At 36.1% G+C, this 19,289-nt stretch overlaps 2 protein-coding genes and 1 non-coding gene across 9 annotated transcripts; 2 read left to right on the top strand and 1 right to left on the bottom strand.

Annotated features, from left to right (window-relative positions):
- Positions 1–236: 236 nt before the first annotated feature.
- LOC140798820 (probable NOT transcription complex subunit VIP2) lies at positions 237–9,683 on the bottom strand. Of its 6 annotated transcripts, none has more exons than XM_073152890.1 (17): positions 9,598–9,683; positions 9,420–9,509; positions 7,674–7,782; positions 6,903–7,008; positions 6,647–6,825; positions 6,140–6,506; positions 4,203–4,409; positions 4,031–4,126; positions 3,479–3,564; positions 3,211–3,390; positions 2,664–3,095; positions 2,534–2,586; positions 2,404–2,445; positions 1,508–1,652; positions 1,336–1,419; positions 1,116–1,201; positions 237–506 (listed from the first exon to the last, which is right to left on the bottom strand). In XM_073152890.1, exons 3-15 carry the CDS (start codon positions 7,689–7,691, stop codon positions 1,345–1,347), a joined length of 1,986 nt encoding a protein of 661 aa, XP_073008991.1. In that variant the 5' UTR covers positions 7,692–7,782; positions 9,420–9,509; positions 9,598–9,683; the 3' UTR covers positions 237–506; positions 1,116–1,201; positions 1,336–1,344. The 6 variants fall into 6 exon arrangements, with proteins under 6 accessions (XP_073008991.1, XP_073008993.1, XP_073008994.1 ...); XM_073152892.1 differs by lacking the exon at positions 9,598–9,683 and having other exon boundaries at positions 6,140–6,403; positions 6,470–6,506; positions 9,420–9,560; XM_073152893.1 differs by lacking the exon at positions 9,598–9,683 and having other exon boundaries at positions 6,140–6,346; positions 6,470–6,506; positions 9,420–9,560.
- On the top strand, positions 6,903–6,980 carry LOC140799475 (small nucleolar RNA snoR35). Its single transcript, XR_012111008.1, has one exon. It is a non-coding gene; the product is annotated as a small nucleolar RNA snoR35 (small nucleolar RNA).
- A 1,066-nt stretch (positions 9,684–10,749) lies between the features above and the next one.
- On the top strand, positions 10,750–19,180 carry LOC140798650 (dihydrolipoyllysine-residue acetyltransferase component 1 of pyruvate dehydrogenase complex, mitochondrial). Of its 2 annotated transcripts, none has more exons than XM_073152626.1 (20): positions 10,750–10,927; positions 11,144–11,228; positions 12,062–12,115; positions 12,227–12,272; positions 12,339–12,372; positions 13,105–13,154; positions 13,264–13,308; positions 13,469–13,542; positions 13,960–14,029; positions 14,167–14,562; positions 15,861–15,921; positions 15,997–16,041; positions 16,171–16,254; positions 16,619–16,695; positions 16,774–16,836; positions 17,454–17,524; positions 17,605–17,665; positions 18,396–18,456; positions 18,530–18,610; positions 18,698–19,180. In XM_073152626.1, the coding sequence occupies exons 2-20, from the start codon at positions 11,200–11,202 to the stop codon at positions 18,754–18,756; spliced, it is 1,461 nt and encodes a 486-aa protein (XP_073008727.1). In that variant the 5' UTR covers positions 10,750–10,927; positions 11,144–11,199; the 3' UTR covers positions 18,757–19,180. The 2 variants fall into 2 exon arrangements, with proteins under 2 accessions (XP_073008727.1, XP_073008728.1); XM_073152627.1 differs by having other exon boundaries at positions 10,924–11,015.
- Positions 19,181–19,289: the final 109 nt, after the last annotated feature.

Raw genomic sequence — 19,289 nt, 5'->3', positions numbered from 1 at the left:
AATATAGTTTTGTTTGACAAAATATTTTAGGATATAACAGAAAGGGAGAGAAAAATAATAATAATAATAAAAACCAACAACTATCCTCTCTATCCAAAAGAATAGAATAGTAGAGAAAGAAGAAACAACACTTTCCCCTCCTTTTCTTTTCATCTCTTGTATATCAAACAAAAGGAGTAAATTGTTCTCTTCCTGAGTGTGCATGTGAGCGAGCAAAGTGGGAGCGGCGCCGCACGTACAGAAGTGTTCTCTTTCATTCACAGCGGATAAATAAATTTGCTATTTAATCATAGAAAAAGAAAAGGATTAACAGCATGATATACAATCCTGAAAAAAAAAATCAGGTAGTTGTGGAAGAATGTCAACAACAAAAGCTTTACGCATTGCATCCAATGAAAGGTAAGATACTCGGATCCTTGTATTTACTGTAATTATCAGCCCAAACAGCTTTGAGTCAGCTTCTGCAAGAGCATAGTTTACAGGAAATTCCCAAGCCAGTGTACCTTCTGCGCAAATCAGAACTAGATAAGTACATGCAAGCTCACAGTTCTATATCCATTGCCATCAAGTATTAACAGACTCAATACGATGCGCAACTAAGGTATGCGGCAAATTCAAGTGAATAGGCAGATGCCTCAAAAAATCAAGGCGTTTCAAAGAGAAATTAAATCAAATGTAAAATTTGCGGGTTACTGAGTGCATGGTAAACGATTAGAACCTGATGACATCTATAATGAATTTGAAAATACCTACTACAACACGGTTACAAGATACCGGGACAACTAGGCTGACCTCAGTGGACCTCAAACATTCTTTATCTATCACAAGTGCCAAAGTTGTAAGGTGGTCAATTTTATAAAATACAGACATATTAATAAGAAAATAATAGAAGCCCCAACGGAAAGAATTTAAGAAAATTTCCAAGATAGATATCAAAAACTAAATTTCTGCAAGTATGGCTGAGTGCTCTACTTTCTTTACAGAAAGCAACTATAACAATGCAAAAGTTGTCTTGTTGACTAACCAGAATTAAGCTCCCCAATTGGAAGAATCCAGTGTATATTTTTATGTGAACTCTACCAAAAATTCATAGAAGATAAATAAAAGCAGCAAACCTTAAGTGAACAATCTTGTTATTTCCAGCTGTAAGGCTTCCAATTCCAATTCAGGCAAATCTACAACTCAAGTCAGAGAGGCTATTCTGTAAAACACAAAAACAATGCCAGCAAAGGTATAGTCTTAAGAGTTACCATTGCACATAACAATATACACAAAATGCTCCATGAGGTCAGGATCAGTTTTCTACTTTTATCACCAACTATAAAGCACACTTACACAGAGTTTTCATCTAATACTTAGTGCAGTTGAAGGAAGAGTAGGTCTCTTCTCCATCGCGTCATAATGAAGAACAAAATTATCCTGCAACCAAACATCCCGCTCAAATATATTACTAGGAAAATATGGCAATAAGATATTATACTAGGAGAGTTTGATTTAATAAACAAACCTTACGAAAGGTGTCCCATATGGTTGGATCAAAACAAAGATAGGACCCCCTTTCATAAATTTGAGTCTTAACAAGGGGCTCAATATTCGGAACTCTTGCGAGCCATAATTGCAAATCTCTGTGGTAAATCCACCCCCGAATATATCTGAGAAGCATGGGAACAAGAAATATATAAAGCAACATGGAGATATTTTATATATACACAATCCATTGACACACACACACATGATGAACTGTAGTAAAATAAGAAAGAAAAGAAAGGTAGTGGAAATGAAGTACCAGAATGAAACAGTAAGCAAAATAAAACAGAAATTTGTCAATCACCTAAGCTGACAAATTTGGGTCATTGAAGCCAGCACGTGAAGAGTAGGAGCATGTTCACTATATTTCAGTATGAAGGAAGCCCACGTATGGTACGTTAGGTTAAGTCACAAGATGTGGTTCCTTGCTATATTGTTTAACACATAAGAAAATTAAGAGGCGGATGGCAAGTGGATGAAGAGCAATTCAATGCCTAGTAAAAAGAACCCAAAACTATCATTCAGTAGAAGTGCAACTGAATTGAATGAGGTTGAAGGACAGAACTGGTAATAGTTATTTTAATAAGGACTGTGAATATTGCACGAGGGTAAAGGGTAGAAGGTTTAGGATCCAATAATCAAAGCATTATAATCAAACTTACAGGTGAGATATACTTAAACCAAGTTAAGTTGGACAATGTCAGATAGAGCTTAAAAATTCAGATATTCTGAGAGAAATTATATACACTTCCTAGAACACAAACAGCTATCTTTCTTATGCTTCTACTACACCAAATAAAATCTGGAAAGATTCTTGTGAGGTATGTGCACATGTAGGAGGTGTGTAAAAGGGGACAGACACATCCACATTCTTACAGTTCATTACTGGCATATAGTTGTGCTTCATCCTTTGGCATGCTGCACAAAAAGGCAGAGTTAGGCAAATTGCTGCATCTAATGCATTAACTACTGGTGCAAAAAATAGAAGAAAAAAATATAATAGCACCTGTAGAAAATATAAAATAGTGTCTCCAGTTGTAACCTTGAAAAATGAATTGGCTGCATCAAGAACTGCAGAATTAGTATGATACAACTTCAGATAGTAACAAAATAATATTAATAAATTAGAAGTATACTTGTAGTGAAGGTGGTTGTTCAGCAAAGTAACAAGCTGGAATGGAGTAATCAGGCTCTCCTTTGGCTGGTTCGTTTGACCATGGAGAACCAAAGGTCTTATAAAGGTTATCTGGTGAGTTCAAATTCAATCCCAATGTCGTCAAATCTATTCCCAGAGCAAGAGATGTTAGGTCTGGGTCATTCATCCTCACTACATTCAACAAACCCAGCAAACCAAATGGATCAGGAGGATTCTGTGTTCCCTGAATGGACTTCAAACTTTGATCTCTATATGGTTGAGAAACTGCAGACATCTGTTGCAGCTGAAATGGAGATTGATTTTGTGGTTGTTGGTATTGCTGGATAAGTTGCTCATAAGCTCCCAAACTAGAAGCTGTGTTAGGCGAGTTAAGTGGTCTAAGCCCAAAATTTTGATGCCCAGTATTCTGAACCTAGAAAGGGGAACAAACATGGAATTTTTTACACAGTATCAGATATGAAGTTACAATCACTATGCTTTTATTTGCTCCTGTCTGTAGCATTAGCATGTTAGATTGGGCAATATACCTGAGAGTGATATGTTCCATGCGAAGAAGGAAACATATCAGAGCCATGCAAATGGAGTAAATCTTGATTGTTCGGTGGTGCAAAGGAGACCCCAGTATTACTTACTGAATTTGAACTATGCTGTTGTTGACGGTTAGTTGGGTAATTACCACCTAAGCCAAAACCAACAGATCTTGCCATCTGTAAAATCATGAAGAAACCTAAATTACATCTAACTAAAATGAATAACCTTTTTCCTGAACTAAACTAACTGTAAAGTTAAACTCACAGGGTAGTGTTGTTGTTGCATCACAGGCATATTGTCATGAAGTTGTTCTTTATGATGCAAATCCATAGAAAAATCTGAATTGCTACCTGAAAGAAAATTCAAAGAAAAAATGGTCTCACGACTAGACAGATGGTGATAATATGTCAGGTCCCCATGCTCTTTGTTAGCCCATCTTTGCCTGATAAAAGAAAAGAAAAAGAAAAAGGAAGCAAGGCAAGCAGCAACACCAACTACACTCTACGAAATTTCTGCCACCTTATATATGTGTGTGCTTCATGCATGTTACAGAAATCAGAGAGCCTTTCAAGCAGGGGTCCCACAAAAAGACAAACAGTCCAGAAATATAGCAGATAAAGAAAATGTAAACTGAAAAAAAAGTAACAATGATAATGGCGATAATGATGATAATGAAAAGAAACTTCAGCGATGACAATATCAGAAAGTCATGAACAGAATTTACCAAATCCAACGGAAGAAAATTAATAAATAAATGTATCAATAAACATCCTGGTTAAAATAAAAGAATTTTAATATGATGGTTCAACTATCCACCTTTATAACCAGGCAAAGCAGGAAAATCTTCATTTTGGATGCTGAATTCCTGGTTTTGTTGGACAATGGTGTTAACACCCTGCTTACGTAGAGAACCTGAAAATTAGAGAAGCAGATGACACATCATTCCATAAAAAGCAAACTAAGGATACTGTAAAGGAATATTCATTACCCAACTGCCCTTGAGGCCCTCCAGCAGAACTAGGCCGCCCAGTCAATTGAGGAAAATCATTTATATCAAATGGAAAATTATCATTGTTCACATCATGTAGCATTCCCATAGAACCTAATGAATTGTTTCCTGCTTGTATTTGGTTCTGGGATAATGCTCCTCCAGATGTTGGATAAGAATTTCCAACCATACCAATCATCTGAGATGCTTTTAATACCCAAAAAGAAAACTTTACCTTGTAAGTTACAAGCATTGCAAGCATCTACTTTATTTTAGCAGCATAAGAAGAAATTATTGTGTTCATTTCATTGAAGTATTCAGCTATATATAAAAAGAGTTGTTTTGAGAATTATAAGGCAGTACTTGGCCATTCATATTCAGGAATTGCCAACCTTCTATAGACTTGCTTAGGGACCCCTTTTTTCAGTGCACAAATATTGAGAAGTAGTTACGGTGAGGTAAGAATTCCCACAAAATGCAGTTAGAACTTAGAACTTGAAGGCAATTCAAGCACTACAACAGGCTGAATTTCTCAGTGATAGTTTTATGCTAAAACACATTCAAAACATGATTTCCAGTAAGAATAAACAGTTTCACGTTCATAAATTTAGACTTGCTGATTAGTTGTTTAAGAAACATCTCACACAATGTAATCTTCAGGATGCATAGTTCATGTGGGAAAGTTGTATGTTCCTTTCTATTAGGATGACTAATTTTTATTCATGTTTATCCTTTACCAAGTGAGTAAGAGAATACGGAGTCATTGACTCAGTACAATAAATAACTACATAAGATCCATATATCAGATTGCAGAGTTCTCCTCAAAATAATATGAATATATTACTGGCAACTAATAGATCGGAAAAATTATTCTTTAAAAAAACTGAGCAATGGACTATTGGAGGACATGATCTCTATAGAAAAACTACAGAATACAAGAGAAAGCAAAAATCTATTTCATCATTGCACAGAATGTAAGACAGCAAGCAGTATCAGATTGCCTAAATAAATTCCCGTCCTGGTGATGCAGAAATCAAATAGATATTGACATAGTTAAACTACATTGCAAAAAATTGGGAGGAGATAAGAAAGAAGGTAGATAAATGCAGTGCCATAGGGGGAACCATGACAGCTAGGGGTGAAAACGGATCGGATACGAATCGGATAGTGCTCAACCCATATCCGAATCCGTATTTTTAGTTTCGATACGGATTCGAATACGGATATTGGACGGATAGCAAAATTTAAAACCATATCCTGACTAATCGGATACGGATAATTTTCGGATAAAAGATCGGATCTTAAACGAATATTGATTAAATTTAAAATAATTATAATATTTTATTTAAATATAATTAACACAAAATTATTAAGAGTTTTACAACAAATATTTTTTTTGTATGTCAAATATATAAAATTAGAGAAATTAATCTCTATAAATAATATATAACATATTATTAGTAATAATATTAATATTTACTATTTAAATAAGCAAACTAAAAATTGTAAATCATTTAAAAAAATATGCGGGTAAACGGATATCCGATATCCGTATCCGAATCCGAAAAATATATCCAACTCGTATCCAAATCCGTATCCGAATTTTTTTCAAAAATTCTATCCAAATCCGAATCCAAATCGGATAGAAATTTTTTATCTGAATCCAATCCGAGTCGGGTCGAATAGTGGGTCGGGTCGGAGTTAATCTGACCCGTTTTCACCCCTAATAACAACATGACCCCAACATGTGAATATGCATCATAGCAATGGATAGGGTTGGGGATAAACAGTGAGAAGTATAGTAGTGCTCCAAAATAAATTTAGCTATACAAATATTTCATAATAGTATATCTAAAATTCAATATTTAATTTTCTGAAGCAATAACCAAATACATTTATATCCTGACAAAATCATTTTGACTTGCATTGGCAGTTACCTTGTTGAAGCATACCACTCATCAACCTGTTGGATCCTTGCACATTAAGGCCCCCGCTTCCAGTATTGGCAGCCAAATTCATACGCGATGCAATACCAGGAACGGATAATCCTCCAGAGCTTATGTTTCTTCCCATATTACCACCACCAATGATATTCCCCACTGAGCTTGTAATTCGTGGACCCAGATTTCCCAACATTGGAGATGCTGCCATCCCAGGAACAGAATTACGGTTACCACCAGTAGCTGAGTTAGAGGATATACCTGGTATTGAACCACCAATCACATTCATGCTGCCACTAAATGCAGGATTCCCGACAACATTCATACCTCCTCTACTAGTGACTCCAGAATGTCCGTGTGAGATCTGCATAAGCCAGCAATGCATGAAACATATGAGAATATGAAGTTTACTTGGTATACAAGCATATATTATCTATCTACAATTTACACTATTCGTTAATAAAGTATTAGAGCTGCACCACTGCACAAGTATATATCATAAACCTGAGACATAGCAACTGGAAGATTGTTTGAAGCAAATCGACCACTTGAAATGCTTCCTCCGGGTTGCTGAACACCAGTTGATGGGATACCACTCATTGCACTATTCCTTGGAGCTAATGAACCGGGCATATTTGGAAGACTGAAGCTCCCGTGGATGTTGTGCAGCCCTTGTATGGCACCTTTAAATAGAAGTAAGCATGGTTGCAAAAAGGGGGGTATACCAGTAAAATAAAGGAAGGTTGTTTACTCTACTCACCTGAGTGATGAAAACCAGGAACTGTTGTAGATTGAGCAGAAAAAGATGTTGCAAAAGCCCTTCCAGTTGAATCAGGAAGATTGGAACTGGAACTATTATGGTTTGACTGAAGGAGAGATTTTACACATTAGCAAATATAAGGACTACACAATCCTGTAAAGTACCAATTCACTAGAGAGAGAGACAGAGAGACAGAGAGGTTGACACCAGATATTTACTATAGTTGTTAAAGGAACATAATCACAAATAACAAGGGAAAGAGAAAAAAATGAAGTTACCTAGACCATGTTTGTTCCAACTAAGGTGACTGTCTATATACATGTACACATGCTCACATATTTATATTCACAGAAAACATAAATAGAGTGACTTCGAAAGAAGTGGGAAATGTTATCCCAGCATCTTAATATACTTAAAAGTATAAAGACACACAATGAAGTAAATCAACTTTTTCATGCTGCCTACTGGTAATGATCAGCAAGTCCTTGTATTCAGAGAGGCAGCCCAAAAAGAATAGTATCAGGATGGATGTCCCGAAGGGTCATAATTTTCTCATAGTTAGGCTAGACTAGTGTCAAGAGCATCTAGCATTATGAGAAATAACAAACAGATAGATTACCTACATATATCAATCAATCACCAATTAATCATACAATTTCACATGATCAAAGAAGCCATCAATCAAGTAAAGGAAGAAAAAACAATAGGCAACTACCAGAACTAATATCTGAATAAGATTGCTATGTATAAATAACAAAGAAGAGCAAGTACATTGAGGAGCCCTGACATTATGATGATGTCAAAGAACTATCAACAGAATCAACAGCAGATGGAGAATATCATCATCCAATCAGACATGGCTTTTCTGCTTTCTTAAGATCTGGAAACAAGCCAAGGAGAAGATTAGGCAGATATTATCATATTATGCAGTGATGCAATCATATTATCATAACTCTGCTGACTGTAAAACATGGTTTATTTAGTTAAGAAAGAAATGTAGCCAGTTTGATCCCATATTATTAAGCTCAAGTCTTGTGTCTCCCTTTTCTTCATTTCCAGGACATGATAATGTCATATGACAATATCTATACAAGAGAATAAAGCGACCTAGGTTGTAAATCCATCTTAAAATTTGCTCCTACGTAGGAATTATTTGAAGATTTAGGTGCCCAAAAGGGTGCCAAGGGCTGCTCAAAATTCATTTGATTGAAGAAGCTCCCCTTGCAACTTTCACTAGCATGAAGTACAGTCAATAACCCTCAGTTTAAAAGGATAAGTATCTTATACTTAAACAATATAGTTGTAGAATTCATTTTCTGCAGTAATAGATGATCCTCCGTTCCTCCTTAGAAGTGTGTTCGATACAGAGGAGAAACACTGGAAATATGCAGCTATGAAAAGACTGTTTGGTCTATATCTTATAATAAAAATATATTGGCCCCTTATAGACTTATAGCTTAAAGATATGTAAAAATAACATGAAGTTATTCCAACAGTTTAACTTACCATCAAAATTAACAACAAAAACAAAATTATTGCATTTTCCCTTAAGAGAGAAATAATGATGGCCAAAAGTCAGTGCACTCAGCATGACACAACAGAACCAGAGAACAACTAGGAACAGAAGGGGAAAAAAGGATCATGTCCAGCAGATAACATAGTAAAGCAGGAAGTGCCTAGCAGAAGATAAAAACAATGAGCTAGGCATTCCTCATATGGAAACTGCAAAAGGTCCACAGGAATCAAATGATGAAGCAACATAGATCGCAAGAACAAATTCATGCAAAGATGCAACCAACAGCAGATCCAGGATTTTGTTCATTCTTCTATTAAAATAATGTAGAGCATTGCCTCTTTTACTACAAAGTGCGTCTGAATGGAACCGTCATAATTTAAGGAAATGTTAACCTAGTATCTGTCATACTGAAATACCAGCTATTTTGCCGGAAATTAAATAACATTTTAATATCTCTGTCATTTCTTGTGCTTCTAGGAAGAAAAATGGTGATATGCTCTAAAAGTCCAAAGTTTTAATTTGTTGACACGCACAAAAGGAGCTCCCACGTAAAATCTTGCTACCACCCATCTAATGCAAGATGGAAAGAAAGAATATTATTTATACATTTCATTAATAATTAAATGGAAGCAGCAGTTGGACGTTTCCTGAGAAAAATGGATCCACTAAACTCATTACACCCATCTTTCAATGTATACCACACAAATAGAGGACGAAGAGGGTTAGGTTTGAGAGTAGGATCCGACGTCGAACTCTCATCCAAAAAAAAAAAAAAAAAAAAAAAAAAAAGGAGAAATCGGGCCAAAAACTTTCCAATAACAATCCTCAAGAATCCAATCATGCCACGCATTCAATCTTAATTTCTTCTTCATATTAAATTTATACGACAACAGCAGAAAGGATAAGTTAAACGGACGATTTCGCCAGCAAAGAAATCAAACCCTAGAGAGATCTAACCAAGAAGAGATCTAAACAGACGGGAAGGGAGCTAGAGTACGTACATCTAGCAGTGAAAGAGATCGCGAGCGCGTTCGAAGAGATCGGTGAGCGGGAGCGAAATGGAAGCTTAGATCGATCGAAGAATGAAGAGACTGCAGAGGAGGAGGGTTTAAAGCTTGGGTGTGAGTTTTTATAGACAATAGACGAAATGGGAGGACGATCCAAGGATTGGAGTTCGACCTCTCGTCGATTGGGACGAATCCCAGCTCGATTGAATTCGGCTTACTTCTACAAATCACCGCCGCCTTCGATTGGCCTAAAAGGCGGCATTGGAATGACCAACTAACGGTGTTGTAAACTCTGAGGAGGCGCCGGTTTGGGGTCTTCTTGCTGCGCGGATTGGCCAGCAGTTGCCGACTTACTCAAAACGAAGGAAATTCTCATTCGATAGTTTCAAATTACACCCCATATCTTTTAAAATGACCAAAAAGTGTGCGTTAGATTACTCTTAGTATCATTGGGCTTAATTGCGTAAAAAATAGTGATAATGAAAGGTTCGAACTGCATATAGTTGTTTAAAATGAAATTAGTTATAAATTGATGTAAAGATTAGAATGTCGCAAGTTAAAGTGGTTGGGTTATGATCACATTATTTTCCCAAACCAAATAATTTGACCCAAATATTAAAAATAGTAATCATTACGCTTAGATCACAAACCATGGAATCAGACGATCATATATAATAACCAACACATTATAATAAAATCGATGACACCAATTGGTGCCAACTTACGAGAAAACTAATAATTAGATAGATAGTTAGGTGACACATTCATAATATATATTTGTCCTATTCGGATAGAACTTTCTTTTTATATAATGTTATTTTAATAAACTCTCTACTTTTCATAGATAGTTTAAAAATATAATATACCATAGCATTGTCATGGTGCACCCAATATGTATTGGATTATCCTCAGAAACTCAAGAATATATCAGGTGGGTCTCCACCTTTTCTCAGTGTGTTACACTGGTAAGAGTAATAATAAGTTTGCTCGTTGGTTAGCCAGACTGGCTAATCCAAATCACCGTGTAAATTATAGGTTTAACCGCCTCTTGATGTAAGTAATAATCTGGGATTGAATGGAAATCTAAGGCTAAAAAATATAACAAGCCAAAGAAATGACAAGCATCCAAATGCAATCATGTTCCAAATTTATAGTCAAATATATGAAATAATATGCCGAAGCTAAAGGAGAAAAGCAGGGATAGTATTAAAAAATAATGCAAAAGGATAAGGTGTTTATTGCAATAAATACTTAAAACAGGGTGCGGAATAAAAATATCTCTTGACCAATATGTTTAACATCGGTTCAGAGGAACCGGTTCGTTGACCAACTAATTAATCGGACCCGAGTATAGAATAATTTTGCGAGCATTTCCCCGCTTTCTTTCCATATTTATTGATCAGTCCTTCCTCTCTCTCTCTCTCCACCGTCTTCCCACTCTATGCGACCGTTCTGTGTCTAGATCGGCAATTCAACCACGTCTACGAACAACTGGTAGCCTGGTAGGGCTCAATCTCTCTACCGTCCTTCTCTATCCCCTTCGATCTTTTGCAGATTTGAGGAAATTTTTTGGATCAGATTACTGGATTGGTGAATCTTTGCGTGATTTATTGGCTACTCTTGATGTTTTTATCTAAGTAGAAGAAGTTGTAGTTGAGGCTTTCACGGTTAGATCGCATTCGTTTGCTTTTGCTGATGACTTGTTTGATATTTTTCAGGGAACTTATCACGATATCCGTAGATTAGAAGGGGAGCTTTGCCGAAGAAGCGGGGAATGGCGAACCTTCGTGCGCTTCTCATCGGGTAAGAAACTGCTGCTCGTCACTCGATTTTATTTTTTTGTCAATTGTGCTATGTTTTCATGCTATTCGTAAATTTGTAATTCGTTTTTAGATGAGTACTTCTTACTAACGTTAGAAAGATTAGGAGCTTCAAGTCCGACTACTTTTGTTAAGTTTCATCCATCATCTCGATGAGGAAAAGAAATGTTCATGAATTAGGATGGGTTGACGAGTGGTGCCGAGTTGTGAGGAGAAAACATGTTAGGGCAATTACCTAAATATGAACTATGAAGCGTTTATTTTTATTTTATATTTCCTAAATTAGCTCATTAAAACTCTTCAGTTCTCAATGTAGCATAAAATAGGCACGATTTAAGAATTAAATTTTACATTTTAATTCTGTCTCAAACTTGGCAAGCCCAGGCTACCTATTCATAATCTGGCTGCCTTGGCTTATCCGTATCAGACCTGCTTAAGAAAATTTCAGTCTTAATTGGAAATCAACAGGAATGATCTTTCAGGGATTCTTCTCAAAGCAGAAGTTATTGTATGGCAAATAACAACTGTTTGGGCAGATTTTCATAGTAGATGTGCAATTGAGGTGCTATGTGAAAATCCTTTAAAGTTGTAGGTTTATGATCATCTTTTCTGAACAGTTTAGGCATTTCTTTCTTTTTCTTGGTAAAATTTCTCTCATTTATAGTTCAAGTATGTGTGGCACAGTGGCAGTCATAATATTACAGCCTCTTTGTCCATTTGTTTATGTTATTACTTATTAACTTAATTTTAAATAGCTTTATGTTATTAGCAGTGAGCTTAATCAGCTCTTATTTGTTTCTTTTTATTCACATTTAGTTTGGGCCGTGCACGAAGTTCATTGGGTGATGTTGGTAAATGCATTTCTTTGAGGTATGTGCATGTATCTTACTTCTGAAATATAACATTCATACTGCAAGTTTTTAGTATAAAACGTGCTATCTTCTAGTAACTAAATATCTAGTAAATATGCATTTTCTGCAGGTCTGCGCTATCATCGGTTGACGCACAATATCTTTCATCTTACAATGTAAGCCAACTGATTGGTATCATTTCCTGTTCACTACCTTAATACTGATGCAGTATTTTAATGCAGTTACTTCTTCAAGCTCGGCATATATCATCAACTGGTAATGTGCTTCATTATATCCTTATTATCTTTTGCACATAGATTTTGATGGTTTGATTATTTATTTTTACCTAATATAAGTCTCATTTTTATTGGGATAGGAGTCACAGTGTTAGGATTTAGGTGCCAGAGAGGCATGGGGTGTGTTAGCAGCTGGTAGGCATGGGGTATGTTGTGTCGGTACCATGCCAATGCACGGTGTGGCATCTTGTGGTGTGCCACTTAATAGCCCATATATAGAGCATGGGTGTTTTGTTGTCTATGGTTAAGTACCCATACCCCCATCAGAAGTTTCTCTTCTCTTCTCTTCTCTTCTCTGGGTTGTGCCTCTCCCACCATGAGCCTTTCCCTTGCCCCTAAGTATAATCTTCCTCTTGTCCCTCTATTTGCATCTTTTCCTTGCTCTCGTAGTATTATTTTCGTCAATCGTAGCTTTTTAGGAGTCACCTACATAAGGGATCTTTTTTTTATGAACCTACAATAGAAGGCTCTTCTTCCTTTTGGGGCTCTCAGGTTTTTATATAATTCCGCTCAAAACACTAGTGGCATATCAGCAATACAAACCCAGCTATTTGCCTATAGGACACTAGCACTATGTTTGCAGGGCCACATGGGCCATGATCCCGACACTTAGATCTTTGTTTTGATAGTGGAATTTGTCGAACAAATTTAATGTTAAATTTTCAATTATATTTCAAGTCATCTTTGTATTGATTATTATCTGCTAATGCAGGAAATACTTTACATATAGTACTCGACATGCCAGCACTCTCCCCCACAATGGTGAATAGAGCTTTGATGTTGCTTTTTATATTTTAGGACTACCTCTGATGAATTTTCAGATCTTTTGTGTTTTAATAGCTAACAGTAATCTTCACTTTGGTGTCCTCAGAATCAAGGCAACATTGCCAAGTGGCGAAAGAAAGAAGGAGATAAGGTAGACACTAGACATTACTTTTGTTGATATATAAGATTATTACCATGGGAAAACTTGTAATTTGGACTATATATTTGGCAGCCTATAAAATTTGCCTTTTCCCTTTTTTAGTTTTCTGTGACTCCTGAATGATTTATCTAATATTTATTTATTCTCACAGATAGATGTTGGTGATGTGCTTTGTGAAATAGAGACAGACAAAGCTGTTCTTGAATTTGAAAGTCTTGAAGAAGGGTAATATTATTAAGATCTTCTTGTGATTAAACTGCATTCTTAACCAAGAATGATATTATGACCTTAAAATTTGACTTTATTGTATTTTTGAAGTAGAAGAACATTATCTTTTATGTCTGTTGGTTGACTTATGTAAAGAGAATAGCCCTGTCGCTATGCATTCCTATCCTGTTCATAATAGAAGTTTCTATGTCGAATATTTTCCATCTCAATGGCTATGTAATTAACTTGAAAATGTACTGGTTGTATGACATGCTTGTGCAGTTATGATATATGAAGTATCTGTATACCCAAAATTCTTATTGTGACACTATGTCAAACCTTTTTTCCTTATCCTATACCTATTTTCCCTGCTAATGGAACGGCAAAGTCATGCATACTCATTATATATCCTGTCTGAAATTATGTTAAATGTAGGTTTTTGGCTAAGATATTAGCACCTGAAGGTTCGAAGGATGTGGCTGTGGGACAACCTATTGCAATAACGGTATACAGTTTAATACTTTATGGAAGTTTTATGTTTTGCATTAACATACTTTTATGCCTATATGAATTATTTGTTCCCTCAGCATCATACTTCGTGCAACCAGTAATCTTTTTAGATTTCTACTGCTCTAATTGAAGGTTGAAGATTTGGACGACATTAAAAACATACCATCTGATATACCCAAAGGAGTTGAACCCAAGCAAGAAAAAGCAACTCAGAAATTAACAGAAAATGTGAAATTTGAAGTGGCTACCCAGGGTTCAAATTTCAGCCGAATCAGCCCATCAGCGAAGTTGCTTATCAAGGAATACGGATTAGAAGAATCTTCACTTAAAGCATCAGGCCCCCGAGGCACACTTTTGAAAGGAGATGTACTAGCTACAATAAAGTCAGGAGTAAAACCGTCAAAGTCATCTCAAGACAAGACATCTTCGCCTGTATGCCAGCAAAATCCTGACGTTCCCTCTAAGTCTGTCACTCCTCAACACAAAATAGATACTCATGAAGATCTGCCAAATAGTCAGATACGAAAGGTAGGATTTCCTTAAATTCATACTCCTTTTTCTTAGTACATAATGGAACATCGAATTTTGTGGTTCTGATTTCTGTTCACATTTTTTTTTTTAATCTTTGTCCTTTTATGGTGAAATCATTCATATTTTACGTAAACAATTGTAATTGCTATTGTCATAATAGGTCATCTTTAATCATATTGCTAGATATCTGCTAGTTCCTTTTTCCAATTTTCATACTTACACTTTTGTTCGATCTTCTTTATTGACATATCAACAGAAATTGTGACAGCTTTGCCAATTGGCTCTTGCTATCATGACTATACATGGCCAAACTATCTTGGTTTTTTATTAACTCTAGTGCCTCTCATATCTTTCTTTATTTCTCCAGCCTTCTGCTGCACATCAATAACCATCATCTGAGGCATGCTTATATAGTTGACTCAAGATTTCTTTATCAGGCATCATTATAAACCATTAGGTGGGCCTTATTGCATATTTTATGGTGTATGGCTTTATGCTATTTCGCCTTCTTCATTTTACTACCTGAACTCTTTTTTGTTTAGTTTCTCTCTTCACACTGTTTTTCATAACTGTATTCGATTAAACATGGCACAAGAGAAAAGTAACAAGCTACTTTTCCTCAACGCAAATTTTGTTGCCATGTGAGAAGTTAATGTTTATACGACCTTTAAGTTTTACACTAAATACAGACTAATGGATACCTTTAATTTTTGCACTAAATATGACTAATGGATGAAGGTATCTGTGATAACCATTTCAAAATAGTTGGGGCTAAAGACTTGGTTATTAATGGCTTGACATTGCTGTTGTTGATTTTGTGAAGCACATTGAACTACCTTTTTCTTTCCTGCAAAATTGTAAATATCTTTAAGTTCAATTTCTTGACTTCCTTGGCAAAACAAGGACATAAGGATACTTTACCAGTCTCATCAATAAACAAAATGGTTCACAGACCATCTAACTTGTGGAATCCATCATCATGCACTTCATGTGCCATCCTTTTAATATCCAATTTTATGCTCTATTTATGGATGTGGGAGCATCTACCCTGTTCCTTCAGGTTTGCTAGTTCTTCTTAGATCCAGATTTTTTTTTTCTTGATAAAATATTAAAATTTCTACTATGAAACTTATGTTTAGGGTGTCTATATTTTCCAGTTTACTACCATATTTCTTCTTTCTTTTTCATCTTTATCTCCACCTCTTTATTTATGTTAGGTGGTTCTATGCTATTACTATGGTTTTTTTTATCTCAAAATAAATATGATCCTTATTTTGCTGAGTGCGGCTATGTAGGTCATAGCAAAACGGTTGTTGGAATCAAAACAAAGCATTCCACATTTATATTTATCCAAAGGTTTGCTCTCATCCTTGACCAATTTGTCACAATAATGATCTGCTTGCTGAATGAAGGACTTTCTTGTGTAAACAGATGTCATACTGGATCCTCTACTTGCTTTCAGGAATGAACTTAAAGGTATCAAACTTTGTTGTTTTCTCTTGGTCAGAAGTGCAAGAAGCCTGCCTTTTTCTCGTGTCCTTCACATGTCAACTGTCAACTGAACAGGCAATTTTTTGCTCTCTTCTTATGATCTCTGACCTGCAGAGCAGCATAATTTGAAAGTTTCAGTAAATGACATTGTCATAAAAGCTGTTGCACTTGCCCTGAGAAACGTCCCTGAGGCAAATGGTAAGGCTCTTAAAAGACTTGTCCATAGTATAATATGCTTGAGTTATAAGATACGCCTGTGCCTATTCACCTAAGATGATGTTCTCAGTGCACTTTAAAATTTCATTATAGAACATTGATTCTTCATCATTCGAGTAACACTGGAAAAGGGCAAAAGATGTAGTTTGATGAAAGCCATTTGGTTGATAGGAAGAAGTATGGTCACTCTTAGGATGATTATTTCTTGTTGCGTGAGCGGCTGGTTGATCAATGCGATGTTTGCATGTGTTTCACATGCTCGTTACTTTTTACTTCTTGACTGCACTCTTTCATCTGCAACCTGGTCTTCTCTCATAGAATACTTATTTCTGCATGCCTTGGGCAGCTTACTGGAACAATGAGAAAGAAGAACCCTGTCTGTGTGATTCTGTTGATATATCAATTGCTGTTGCTACTGAGAAGGTGATCTACTGTTCCATACTGAATTTGTATTAGTTTGTTTAAATGTAGCGAATTTGATTGGTTATCTTTGAGTTACAGGGCTTGATGACTCCAATCATAAGGAATGCAGATCAAAAAACATTGTCAGCAATATCCTTGGAGGTAATCATTAAATTAGTGCCTAGATAAAACAGAAGATGCTGAATTACCAACTTACTGCTGATTTGTATGCATTCTGAGTCATGCTTCATTTACTTTGTGTGTTCCCATAGGCCCCATCAGAATGGAGGGAGGATAGTTGAAATCAGGAGCACCTATAACCGTAATTTAATGCACATAAAACACAGAGATTTGCAGTTTCAAGCATAGAACTGAGTTTTACCCAGAGTGCCTCCATGTTTGTTGCCTGTTGACTAATTGCCATATTCTTTTTTTTGTGAAGAACTTTCTTATGTGCATTATTGTTTCCTTTGCTTTAGAATACAAAGCTCCTTTATCTTTGTAAACCCTTCCAATGCCATCATGCTGGCATGGAATTCAAGCTAAGTGCCTTGGAGCATTATAGTTTTTATACCTAATTAATGACAACTATCCCAAATCCTCATATGCATGGATGTAATTAACTTTTTTTATGGGTTTGTACATTGCATATTTATGAAATGTCCGGTTAAGTATTTGGTTGGTAATGTAATCCATGCTAACTCTCTCTTTCCCAGAAATTTAAATTACTTACTCAGAGAAGCAAAAGAAAATGTTAATTGGCTACTTTAACTCTTCAGGTCAAAGAGTTGGCCGAGAAGGCACGAGTTGGGAAGCTTGCACCTAACCAGTATCAAGGGGGCACTTTCAGGTGTGTATTATTCCGAGATATCAATAGCTTATCCGTTCTTATGTACTTTTGCTCCTTATTTCCTTTTATTTCTTATGCAGCATCTCAAATCTCGGAATGTTTCCCGTGGACCAGTTCTGTGCAATTATTAACCCTCCGCAGGTCTCTCTCTCATGTGCATCTGTTCTCTGTTATCTTTTATCATATCAAACTCCAAGCAATAAATCATTAGTCAACTTAAGATTCATTTCAGATATATCCATCCATATTGATCCCATGTGATAAGCATCAGATTGAAGAACTGAGGCCCCTCCATGTTTCAATAAATTTGACTAGGTTGCTTTAACAAATATAACTTTAGCCCAAAGTTTTAACAAATTAAGTTCTATCACATGCTGCTTGCATGGACCAACAAATGCATACTGGGTATGAATTTCTAACAAGCAACAGGCCAACAACAATCTATTTGATATGCTAAAGGAGCTTGGTCTTTGCCTAGATTTTCCTTTCTTTTTTATCTTTCTTGAAAGGCCTATCAGCTATCAGCCATGGCCCATGGTCAGATGGGAGCAATACACTAGGCAAGTCAGGTAACTTTCCAGTGCAGCTCCACAGAGAATCTTCTTTATGATCTAGTGCATCATTGGACCTCAAATTTAACAATCTTTTACATCTGCTTTGATAATTCATACCTTATAATGGTTCCATCGATTGGTCTATGTCTGAGTACTGAGTAGATTTAGATAATCGTGGGTCTAAAATTTTGTTGTTTTAGAAGCTCTCAGCTTCCGCATTAGTTGACAATTTTGTTTGCTGATGTAGTCCTTTCAGCATGCCTGATGCATTAAAACCAGCCAGATCATAACTCCAATCCATGCCTTTCTCTTTCCAGGCTGGAATTCTTGCTGTTAGTCGCGGTAACAAAGTTGTGGCGCCTGTGATGGGCAGTGACGGTATACTTCTCACTTTCTGTGGCATCATATTTGAAAAGTTTGTGGTTATCCTTATTTGTTGCGTCTTCTTCAGGAACTGAAAAGGCTGCTGTCATTACCAAAATGAATTTAAACTTATCTGCTGACCACCGTGTTTTTAATGGGCAGCTGGGAGGTAATATCTAAATCATCATAGCTCTGTGATTGCAGTACCATTTCACTAAATTTTTCATTCCTTTTCTTTTCTTTTGGTCATTCATAGGTAAGTTTTTTTCCGAGTTGGCATCAAATTTCAGTGATATTCGAAGACTGCTGCTGTGACCTACACATCAAGCTCTTTAAAACAGCAATTTACTTTAGTAGCTGACTAGAGAAGGCTTAGCTGTCAGCTTATCAGCTTGCATCGACAGCCTATTTTCAGTACAGTAATAAAGAGACCTTACAGAGATATGGTGTGCTTCCTGAGAGACACTGAGGCTTCATTAATGGCATCACGAGTTTGAATTATTCTCCAAAGATTTAGCTCCTTGAGCACAACGGTTTTGCCGCTTCGTTCTGTTCGATCACGAATTGCTTCGTTCCGTTCATTCACGAATTGTTGACGATTGAGAATAAGATTGGCGTCAAGTAACTCAGGTTCTCATGAAGTAAGTTGAGCCTGCCTTTTGCGCTCATATGTGAAGATTATTTATCTGAACTATCATTTTTGAAGGCTTATACAAAAATTCACGCGCTTGCCTATTAATTCTTTTGTCGACTGGTGGTTATTTTCCTGATATATCGAACTATTTCCAAGTTGAAGAACCAAGTCCTAGAATTTTGAAAATGTCGAACCATTATATACTATCACCCTG

The sequence above is a fragment of the Typha latifolia genome, chromosome 12 (genome assembly GCF_019914945.1).
Source record: "Typha latifolia isolate L0001 chromosome 12, TyphaL0001v2, whole genome shotgun sequence".
In the NCBI taxonomy this organism is placed as follows: domain Eukaryota; kingdom Viridiplantae; phylum Streptophyta; class Magnoliopsida; order Poales; family Typhaceae; genus Typha; species Typha latifolia.
The sequence above is the reverse complement of the archived record's forward strand: the minus strand, read 5'-3'. Positions and strand labels throughout refer to the sequence as shown.